Here is a 12159-nt window from a genome sequence, read left to right on the forward strand (position 1 = left end):
GTACTGTTGAAGCCTGGTTTGGAGAATTTAAAGCATTACTTTGCTAGTGTGTGAGATGAGTGCAATTGTGTGGTAGTTTGAGCATTCTTTGGCATTGCCTTTCTTTGGGACTGGAATGCAAACTGACCTTTCCCAGTCCTGTGGCCACTGCTGAGTCTTCCAAATTTGCTGGCATATTGAGTGCAGCACTTTCACAGCATCATCTTTTAGGATTTGAAATAGCTCCACTGGAATTCCATCACCTCCACTAGCTTTGTTCATGGTGATGCTTCCTAAGGTCCACTTGACTTTGCATTCCAGGATGTCTTGTTCTAGGTGAGTGATCACACCATCGTGATTATCTGGATCATGATCTTTTTTGCATAGTTCTTCTGTGTATTCTTGCCACGTCTTCTTAATCTCTTCTGCTTCTGTTAGGTCCATACCTTTTCTGTCCTTTATGGTACTTACAGATTATTTTTTTAATAAAGATTAAGCTGTATGGTTTAAAGCCACTGATAACAAATAAGGAGAAATATATGGTGATACATTTAGAAGAATCCAAAAACTATACTGTGAATGCAGAGATGAAATCTAAATAAAATCACTCAAAACTTCAAAACAATCAAGAATAAAGCTCCTTTCTATGTTTAAAACTTGGTATCTGAGTTCAAGATTTGTGTTCAACACACTCCTCAGCATCTCCACTTGGAATTTTTCCATTTGGATCTTATAGGAATGTCAAGTCTGTCATTTCCAAAGCAGGACTCCTGAATCTCCCCTAACACTCCAAACCCCACACTCCAAATTCTTTTCCTCCTCATCCCAGTAAATATATTTTCTAAGCCAAAGCCACGGTGCCTCCCCTTGATCTCTTGTTAGATCAGTGAACCCATATGGAAGTTCTACTGGCTCTAATGCTAAAATGTAGGTGAGTCTGTCACTTCCTATTTGTCCACTATACCATCACCTTCATCCACATCATGTCCTATTGTCTGAACAGGCAAAAAACCCAGATCAAATCAAACCCCCAAAACCCTGACTACCTTCCTTTCCCTCTTGCCTTCCTCCAGTCCATTTTCCACTTAACTGTCAAGGAATTCTTAAAAATTCTTAAAAAAAGAGGGGAGAGATAAACTGGGAGATTGCGACTGACATGCACACAGTATCATACATAAAATGGGTAACTAATAAGAACCTGAGGTGCAAATATAACCAATTCAAAAACAAACAAACATGACAAGGAACCCAGGCCAGGGAACTGCATCAACCCAGTGAGTCCACATATTAGCTTGCAGGACCTTCCTTCTGGCTACAGTTTTCTAAAACTGTTGCGAAAAAATGCAGACCAACAACCCCCTCTTTTATTCTCATCCGCTCCCAAACTCCTTTACAGCAATGCTGTGTAAGAGTACTAGAAGCATTAAGCAAGAAAATTTAATGATATAAGTAAAAATAAGTTTAAAAAATTTTACATGTATACACACACACATGAGCAAATGGCACTGTGGATATTTGGTATTTACTGAGGAGCCACAAATTATTTGGCTGCTGTGAAACTTACTAAAAATGCCACTGATTTTATTTTTTGATTCTGTAATTTTATTTTTAATCAATTAATTTATTTTTGGCATCAATTTTAATTTGTTTACAAGTAATCCAAATGTCTTTAAAAGGTAATAAGGGTTAAGTAAATTATAGATGGAATATTATACAGACACTAAAAACCATGACTAATGTAAGTTACAAATAACAAAAATGACTCTAGTAAGCTTGATTCCAAAGGGAAGGTAGGAATCACAAAAGACTGAGAAAACTGCCCAGATGATTACTGGGGGTAGGAAGGGAAGCCACAAAACTTAAAGTGTCAAAAATATGATTAACAAAAGAAGGCCCAAAATACTGATAAACTACAAATATAACAGATCTTACTATATGAAGAGTGATTAAAAGAAAATCACATACATGTCAGTAGGAAAACAAAGGATATGAACAAACAATTCATCAAGAAAAAAGCCAATAAAACACATTATTTTTAAAAACCCACTGCTGCTGCTGCTGCTAAGTCACTTCAGTCGTGTCTGACTCTGTGCGACCCCATAGACGGCAGCCCACCAGGCTCCGCCATCCCTGGGATTCTCAGGCAAGAACACTGGAGTGGGTTGCCATTTCCTTCTCCAGTGCATGAAAGTGAAAAGTGAAAGTGAAGTCGCTTGGTCGTGTCCGACTCTTAGCGATCCCATGGACTGCAGCCCACCAGGTTCCTCCGTTCATGGGATTTTCCAGGCAAGAGTTATTGGAGTGGGGTGCCATATTTTTAAAACATAACTTAAAACCTGGAAAATAACCATGTTTACCTATAAGACTGTCAAATATTAAAAACAGTGTCAACGGCTACTGCTAATTGAGGGTGCTGGGGAAATAGATACTCATACTCTACTGAAAGGGGAGAAACTGGCACAAACTTCTTAGGAGACACTTTGGTAATGGATCAAATGTACCTGGGTAACAAAGTATTTTGATGGAATGGTAATGGATCAAAACCTTTAAACGCATGCGTTCTTTTCATTAAAGAAATATTCAGGAGTGCACTCTACTAAAATTACCCATCAAAGTACAAAAATGTCAGCACAGGACTGTTTCATGCACTGTTGTTTAAACAGGGGATCATTTCATGAACTATAGAGCATCTTTATAGCAGAATACTCTGCAGGTATTAAAAACACTAATGTTTATCTATATATATTGACATGGGAAGATGTTCAAGAAGTATCGCTGAGTGAGAAATCCATGTTTAAAAATCTTAGAGCTGTACATATATGTGTAAAAGTTATGTATGTTATCTTGATATGTAAGTTGAGAATAACATCTGGAAGGACTAACAACAAAATGAAATTATTAGCAGGGAAGAAAGAGGGGATTATAAGTAATGCTTTCCCCTTTTGCTTATCTATTTTTTCTGTTAATACTGTAAAAAACGAAGTTTTCAAAATAACAACTGCAATAAGGAATGCAGAAAAAAATACTTCACTTATAAATAACTATACCAAGGCAGGAAACAATCTTAGCTACAAACTACAACTATGTGATAATGCTCATTAAAATCAATATAATACACAGAATATACAATTTCTGTTAAAATTGATGGGGTTTTGATGTATTAAAATTTTTCTTTTCTAAATTTTCAATGATATTATCTTTTGTAATTCAAATAAAAGTGGGAAACTTTGATGAAGAAAATTTGCTAGTCTTTCCAAAATGAACTTCTAATAGAAACTATGCAAAAATATCCCACTGTAACATTTAAAGTTGAATTCATATTACCCTGATAGTAAGAAACAAAACACATGCCACTGATTTATGCCATACCTTTGCGAGCAGAGTTTTCCCACAGCCAGGAGGACCAGCCAGGAGGACTCCAGCTGGAGTCACCAAGCCAAGAGCTCTGAACTGATCTGGGTTACGTACTGGTGCCTGGAAAACACAATCCCAACATCGACCTGTTACAAATATCCACTTTATACTGCATATTCAAATTATCTTTAGATGCCTATTTTCAACACTGATTGTGAGGCCTGAAGATAAGAACAGGGCTTAGCATAGAGTGCTTCCCTCTGTTCCCAGCATGAGGTAAAGGGTGATAAATTTAAAATCCTTGCTCTTAAAAAATTTATACTTAAATTTAAGTTCTGGGAACATTTTAGATACAATATTTCAACATTCTAAACTCGGAAATTTTTAGAAAATGTCTCTAGATTTCTAGGCTATAAAAATTTTAGGCACTGCTCCCCTTTAAGAAATCAGAAGCAGAAGTACTCCATGTAGTCAACAGCAGGAGATAACCTGTTCACTATCATCTCCATGTATTTTCTTTTAATATTTACACACCTCTAAGGGAAAAGTTCATGCAAAGATGGGCACAATAAAGGACAGAAATGGTACAGACCTAACAGAAGCAGAAGAGATTAAGAGGAGGCAGCAAGAATACGCAGAAGAAATATACAAAAAAGATCTTCACAACCCAGATAATCACGATGGTATGATCATTCACCTAGAGCAAGACATCCTGAATGCAAAGTCAAGTGGGCCTTAAGAATCATCACTACGAACAAAGCTGCTGCTGCTGCTAAGTCGCTTCAGTCGTGTCCGACTCTGTGCGACCCCATAGATGAAAGCCCACCAGGCTCCCCCGTCCCTGGGATTCTCCAGGCAAGAACGCTAGAGTGGGTGCCATTTCCTTCTCCAATGCGAGAAAGTGAAAAGTGAAAGGGTAGTTGCTCAGTCGTGTCCGACTCTTAGCAACCCCATGGACTGCAGCTTACCAGGCTCCTCCGTCCATGGGATTTTCCAGGCAAGAGTACTGGAGTGGGGTGCCATTGTCTTCTCCAAAGCAGAGGTGATAGAATTCCAGTGGAGCTATTTCAAATACTAAAAGATGATGCTGTGGAAGGTCTGCACTCAATATGCCACCAATTTGGAAAACTCAGCAGTGGCCACAGGACTGGGAAAGGTCAGTTTTCATTTCAATCCCAAAGAAAGGAAATGCCAAAGAATGCTCAAACTACCACCCAAGTGCACTCATCTCACACACTAGCAAAGTAATACTCAAAATTCTCCAAGCCAGGCTTCAAAAGTACGTGAACCATGAACTTCCAAATGTTCAAACTGGATTCAGAAAAGGCAGAGGAACCAGAGATCATATTGCCAACATCTAGTGGATCATCAAAAAAGCAAGAGGTTCCAGAAAAATGTCTGCTTTATTGACTATGCCAAAGCCTTTGACTGTGTGGATCACAACAAACTGTGGAGAATTCTGAAAGAGATGGGCATACCAGACCACCTGACCTGCCTCCTGAGAAATCTGTATGCAGGTAAAGAAGCAACAGTTAGAACTGGACATGGAAAAACAGACTGGTCCAAATTGGGAAAGGAGTATGTCAAGGCTATATATTGTCACCCTGCTTATTTAACTTAAATGCAGCGTACATCATGAGAAACGCTGGACTGGATGAAACACAAGCTGGAATCAAGATTGCCAGGAAAAATATCAATAACCTCAGATATACAGATGACACCACCGTTATGGCAGAAAGTGAAGAAGAACTAAAGAGCCTCTTGATGAAAGTGAAAGAGGAGAGTGAAAAAGCTGGCATGAAACTCAAAATTCAGAAAACGAAGATCATGGCATCTAGTCCCATCACTTCATGGCAAATAGATGGGGAAACAATGGAAACAGTGACAGATTTTATTTTTGGGGCTCCAAAATCACTGCAGATAGTGAGTGCAGCCATGAAATTAAAAGATGCTTGCTCTTGGAAGAAAAGTTAGACAGCATATTAAAAAGCAGAGACATTATTTTGCCAACAAAGGTCCGTCTAGTCAAAGCTATGGTTTTTCCAGCAGTCATGTATGGATGTGAGCTTGGACTATAAAGAAAGCTGAGCACTGAAAAATTTATGCTTTTGCCCTGTGGTGTCGGAGAAAACTCTTGAGCGTCCCGTGGACTGCGAGGAGATCCAACCAGTCCATCCTAAAGGAAATCAGTTCTGAATATTCATTGGAAGGACTGATGCTGAAGCTGAAACTCCAATACTTTGGCCACCTGATGCAAAGAACTGTCTTATTTGAAAAGACCCTGATGCTGGGAAAGACTGAAGGCAAAAGGAGACGGGGATGACAGAGGATGAGATGGTTGGATAGCATCACTGGCTCAATGCACATGAGTTTGAGCAAACTGGGAGTTGGTGATAGACAGGGAGCCCTGGCATGCTGCAGTCCATGGGGTTGCAAAGTGTCGGACACGACTGAGCGACTGAACTGAAATGGATTGGAAATCATTAAGGAACCATGAAGGAGCATGAAAGTAGAAAAGAGTAAATGAAAATTAACTGAAAGTTTCATGGGCACTAAAACTGTTTTGATCCCAATGAGTGTGATTGAGCTCAGAAAGTATTTCTCAAACAATTTATTCTTGATTGAATCCTAAATCTTTTTCTCTTTAACCCTCAGTGTCATAGAATTCAAACACAACCAAAAGAGTAAATATAAAACAAATCTCAGAAGAATGAAAAGCCATCATTGGGGTGTTACAATAATATCACTGTGTTATTATACAATAATAATTATTATCGTATTATCATACAATAATAATTATATTATTATAATTGATATATTATTATATAATAATAATATTACAAGAGAACCTATCACAGAAAGTATATCATCATGCCAATTTAGATATATAATCCAGTACACATGCATGGCTGTTTGGGCATCACACACACCAACAACATTTAGCGGCAGAAACACCTACCAATATCGCCATGGTGAGCTCTTCTCTAATGTCTTCTAGGGCACCAATATCTGCCCATGTCACATTAGGGACAGTGGCAAAGCCCTCCCTTTTGGCAGAGGGTTGGACAGACGACAGAGCAACAATGAAGTCATTCAACTCAATGCACAGTCCTTTAAGCTGCTCCTCTGAGAGGGGATCTTGGTTCCTTAGCAACCCCAGCAGCCTTTGTAATTCTTCCTTAAAGGAAACAAATGAGGGAAAAATTGAAAAACCACAAAGCTTGTTGAAAAAGTTACTGTTTACACTTAGTGCAACATTTCTGTAAGGTATATAAACCTCTATACATTTTAATAATTTTCTTCATTGATATAGGTCATTTCTTTTGCTCTGATTTAGTCAAGAAAAGATATATCAACTATTAACAAAGATAAGAAAAATAATCTTTATATACTATACTAGGGCATGAGCAATTGGTAAATATTCATTTCAACAACCACATATTTCCAATTTTCACTTTTTACATATTCAAGAAACAGGTGAATTTTGATAAAAATCCTAGCTTACATGCACTATTATAAAAGGAATAAGTCTGTTATTATTATTAACAGATATCCTTTTGGTTCCAAACGAGTAAGAAAGAAACAAATGATTTGAAAACCAAAGACCTGGATCTAAGCCCCTGCTCTGGAAAGTAGAGGCCATATGGCCTCAGGCAAGTCACCATCTCTTAAGCTTCATTTCTTTGACTATAAAATGGGGACAGGAATGGTATTTATTTGATAAAGTTATATGGATCAAATTATATAAAATCCCCCTGTTCAAGCTATAAAATGCTATATAAATGTTATATTGAGTTTTCAAGACTCACAAGACTCAAAATTTTAACAGATCTTAGATGATAAACATCCCTCTCACATTCCCAGCACTGTCCCCTAGTTGAAGTTAGGGCCAAGGATATGGTTATGTCAGCAGACTATTTTAGTCTGCCTAACAAAAGATAACCTGGAATTATAACCAAATGTCAGTGTTATCACAGGAGTTGACAAATTTTCTGGAAAGAATTAGAGAGTAAACACCAGAGACTTTGTGAGTCGTGCACTCTCTGCTGTACAGACACCTATGAGAATCCTGCTGTCACGTATGAAAACAGAAAAAGAGTCTACATCAATAAGTGAGCATGCCTATGCTTCAACAGAATTTTAATTTACAAAAACAGGAGGTAAGCAGGTGGGCCACAGCGTGCCACAATGTGTCAACTCCTGCTCTAGATTTCATAATCATTATTACAAAGGGAATTTATTTGGAATCAACTGAAAAAAGTAAAATTTGTACTTCGGAAATTTTACATATACTGGGTATAACAATTATTTTAAAGACACAATTCCAGTGAAACAGAAAATCGCAAACTCCAACAACACTGACACCTGCCTGCTTTTAAGGTTAACACAAATTAGAAACATTCAAATGGAAAGTTTAAGGTCATTTAAGGTACCTGGATAGAAAGCACCTGTGTTTTAGAAGTGGGTTCAGCCCCAGTCCTTTCTTCCTGGTCTCCTTCAGAGGGCGAAGCTTCCATCTCAGGATTTTTCTTGTGCTGCCCCTGCAGCTCCATTAGGACCCTGTTGACTGCACACATGGCTGCCTCTCGGCAGAGTGCCATCAGGTCAGCACCAACGAAGCCCGGCGTGAGGTGTGCTAAGTGACGAAAATGAAACGTTTCCGGAAGTCTTAGTTTTCTGCACAAAGTTTGAAGTATTCTGTGGAAAAGACAAGGAAAAGAAATTGAGATTCCTAACCTACTAGTAAAAATAAGTCACCAAATATATTTATGGGGACTCCCCTGGTGGTTCAGAGGTTAAAATCTGCCTTGCAATGCAAGGGACACGGATTTGATCCCTGGTTGGGGAACTAACATCCCTCATGCCACGGAGCAACTAAGTCCCCACGCCGTGACTACTGAGCCCCCGGCCACAACTAGAGAGAGTCCATACACCAAAACAATAAAGATCTCATGTGACACAACGAAGATATTGAGTGCTGCAACTAAGACTCGACACAGCCAAATATTAAAAACTATATATGTTTATGGAATTCTTTCTTCTCTGTCAATGGTATTATAACGGACACAATTTAAGATCAAACAGTTCACTTAACAGACATAATATAAGATCAAATAGTTCCCTTATTTAACAAATGCTAACTCTCTAATATATATCCCACCTTATTCTATTAGGGATTAAGTTATAAATATCTGCTGTATTAGACAATAGAATAAAAAAATAGGTTTTTAAAAAATATTCTGCCTTTAAGAGTTTGACAGTATTACAGAAGAAATAAGATAAATGATTTATAAGAATATAAGGTAAATTCTTTTAGCGTAAATTAAACAGACATCTGCTAAAAATAAAAAAAGCCTCTAAACTCAAACCATTAGCTTTATTCATCACGAAAAGTTATGCTGATACAAACTTTAATACTCAATCCTATATTAGGACAGTTATTTCTCCAATTTCATCTTTATTTACTGCTGATCCCCTGTATTTCATGTGTGAGAAACTTTGCTGAACTCAACTGGCAACATGGTATGTGTCAATGAAATGTGGACTTCTGGATAATTATTATCACTAAAAGTGAAAAAGTGAAGTCGCTCAGTCGTGTCCGACTCTTTGTGACCCCATGGACTGTAGTCTACCAGGCTCCTCAGTCCATGGAATTTTCCAGGCAAGAGTACTGGAGTGGGTTGCCATTTCCTTCTCCAAGGGATCTTCCAGACCCAGGGATCAAACCTGGGTCTCCCACATTGCACACAGATGCTTTACTGTCTAAGCCACCAGGGAAGTCTATTATCACTAAAGGAATACTTAAAATAATTTCTGGTAATACTGAATAAAATTTAAAAATAGTAAAGATATTCTGGACAAAAGGTCTGATACCAGACCACTTCAGTTTGAAGTCAGCTCTGCCACTCCGTGTTACTTCATTTCTGTGCTTTAGTTTTCTCATCTGTTAAGTACATATTATAATAGCACTTAATCATAGGGATGTTAGGTGAATATATGCAAAGGTGCCAGAACACTGGCTGATGCATAGTAAGTTCCCAATAAATGTTCATTATTATTATTTAGATATTGTGATATTATACATTAACCTGGACAAAATAACATGTTGTGAAATTTTCAAATGTGTAAGAGAAACAAATAGTTTAATATGTCAAGCTACTGGACAATAAGTTATAGAAACACCCTTTGGGATCATGTAAGTGAACAGAAGAGAAGCAGATGAACATTACTTATAAATGAAAATTTTCACTTAGATACTGTAAATAGTAGGAGTGAAGAAAAAGTTCATTATAGAACTATTTCCTGGGGTTCCCTGGTGGCTTGGTGGTAAAGAATCTGCTTGCCAATGCAGGAGACACAGATTGGATCCCTGATCTGGGAAGATTCCACATGCTGTGGAGCAACTAAGCCCATGTGCCAAAAATACTGAGCCTGTGCTCTAGAGCCCAGGAGCTGCAATTACTCAGTGCATGGGCTGCAACTACTGAAGCCCACAACCTAGAGCCCCTGCTCCACAACAAAAAAGTCCACATCAACGAGAAGCCTGCACACCACAAGTAGAGAAAAGCCTGAGCAGCAACGAAGCCCAGCACAGCCAAAAATAAATAAATTAAAAAAAAAAAAAAAAAAGAACTACTTCCTCAAAACACAGATCTGATTTGCTACTATGCATAAGAATACTAAGAAATTTAGAATGTTAAAGAAAAAATAGCTAACATAAAATAAATATCATCCTTTTTTCATTAACAGTCTACTCCTAAAAAAATGTAACTTTGGTCATCATACTATGGAAACTCCTCAGATGGTAAAGAATCTGCCTGCAGGAGACCAGGGTTCAATCCCTGGGTTGGGAAGATCCCCTGGAGATGGGAATGGCAATCCACTCCAGTATTCTTGCCTGGAGAATCCCCACTGACAGAGGAGCTTCGTGGGCTATAGTCCATGGCGTCGCAAAGAGACACGACTGAGAGACTAACACTGACATGGAAACTCCAAAGGAGGAGAAAACTACCATTAAGAGATTTCCAGTTTTAAGACAATTGAGTAAAGAAGCTGGAGCAGGTGGCCTGGACTCAGAAACTGAGCTCTACACTGTCTACAGCATATCAGCTAGCCCTGGAAGAAAAGTCCTGTAGCATCAGTTCCCCTATTCTGTATTGACTGATGGGTCACTCAGCCCAGATTCAAGAAGAGGAGACACGGACCCACCTCCCACTAAGAGGAGGACAGAGAATTTACAAATATATGCTTTAAAACTGTCACAATAATGAACCCTCATGTTTTTAATCACTCAGTTTCAACAATTATCAACATTTTCACAGTCTTATTTATCCCCTACTTTTTTCCCCCTCTGGAGTGTTTTAATGCAAATCCCAGGCATTATGTCATGTCAACTATAAATATGTCCATATCGAATGACTAAAGACTTTTTAAAGGAGATTAAAGGGACATGCCAACTACATGGCAGGTTTGCTCCTTTATTCTAGGTTTTAAAAAAATGAAAGATTAAAAGAACAATGGACATTTGGGGACAACTGGGAAAATCAGAATAGATTGTACTGAGTAATATTATTATCAGTGTTAAGTTTATTTACTGTGAAAATGGTATAGTTACACAGAAGTATTTACAGCTAAAGTATCATGATTTCTTCAACTATCCTTCATGTGGGCTGGCAAAAAATAAATATATATACACATGCGCACACACATACACACATGATGTTTTTACATAAAGAGTGAAATCAAACATAGCAAAATGTTAACAAGTGGTAAATTCAGCTAAAGGACATACATATATTTATTGTATTATTCTTTCAACTTTTCTGTAGGCTTAAATATTTTCAAAATATGACTTACCTAGGAAAGCCCTTTAAGGACTCTACTGAAGATGGAATAGTGAGTGGATCAAGGAACAATTTTATCTAGTAGGGATGGTGGGCTTTACTGTGTCTATGTCTCTATTATGATAAAGTTTGACACTTAACCAAAAAAAGATTTGATAAAGGATACAGGCCTTATTTTTCTTTCAGTACTGTAAACATCCTAAAAGCAAGGATTTAGAATTCTTTACATTCCTTACATTACCTATCCCATTAGTATACATATACTATATGTTTAATACATGTTTCCTAAATAAATACAAACAACTTAACTTGAATAGTTGAGTAACCGTTTAAAGATTATATTAATACATGTGAGAACACAATGAGCATACCTATAGATGACGCTGAATACAACAGCTGAAGAAGCAACTGCCAATCAATCAAAAGCGGAAGCCACATTAAGTATTAGCAAGAAGGGAAGGATGACCTCTTCTTCCTAATGCTTTCTCCTGCCCAGTGTCTTCTGGTCAGTTTTATGTTCAGCACTCATGAAGTCTCCTGTTCATCTCTACCCGTCTTCCCTGTCCCCATGCCTATCCTTTCACTATATACTACTTTCCCTAAAAGCCGCTGGTGATCGTGTGCAGCAATTTAGTGTCATGAACTTAAGCTGAAAGTCATTATAAATACAGTATTTCAGAACACTTCTTTACTAGATTTCCTTTACTCCACTGCCTGAACAGTGCCTCCCCAGATATTTTTGTTATTGAGATGCTGGTGGACACCTCTCTGCTCTGTGGACCTTCAAACCCAATTACTAGGAAAGGGTAGTCTTATAGCAAACAGACAGCTTTCAACTCTCTGGCTGCCATGCAATTATCTGTCAGGGGACTTATGGTTTTAGGCAGATTAGTGCAACAGGTTAAAATATGGTACTCAGATTTAACCCACGTGTGAACCAATGAGCACTATTCCATAGCTCTAAACACTCTCCCTAGGCTGA

At 38.0% G+C, this 12159-nt stretch overlaps 1 protein-coding gene across 6 annotated transcripts in view; it reads right to left on the minus strand.

Annotated features, from left to right (window-relative positions):
• Positions 1-12159, minus strand: part of NVL (nuclear VCP like) — a 90258-nt gene that overhangs the window by 49469 nt on the left and 28630 nt on the right. For all 6 annotated transcript variants that reach the window (XM_055581975.1, XM_055581970.1, XM_055581973.1 and 3 more), the window contains 3 exons: positions 7767-8031; positions 6293-6511; positions 3349-3453 (listed from right to left, as the gene is read on the minus strand). In XM_055581975.1, coding sequence (XP_055437950.1) covers positions 3349-3453; positions 6293-6511; positions 7767-8031 — 589 coding nt within the window. The remainder of the gene's footprint in view (positions 1-3348; positions 3454-6292; positions 6512-7766; positions 8032-12159) is intronic.

This window comes from Bubalus kerabau, chromosome 5 (genome assembly GCF_029407905.1).
Source record: "Bubalus kerabau isolate K-KA32 ecotype Philippines breed swamp buffalo chromosome 5, PCC_UOA_SB_1v2, whole genome shotgun sequence".
In the NCBI taxonomy this organism is placed as follows: Eukaryota; Metazoa; Chordata; class Mammalia; order Artiodactyla; family Bovidae; genus Bubalus; species Bubalus kerabau.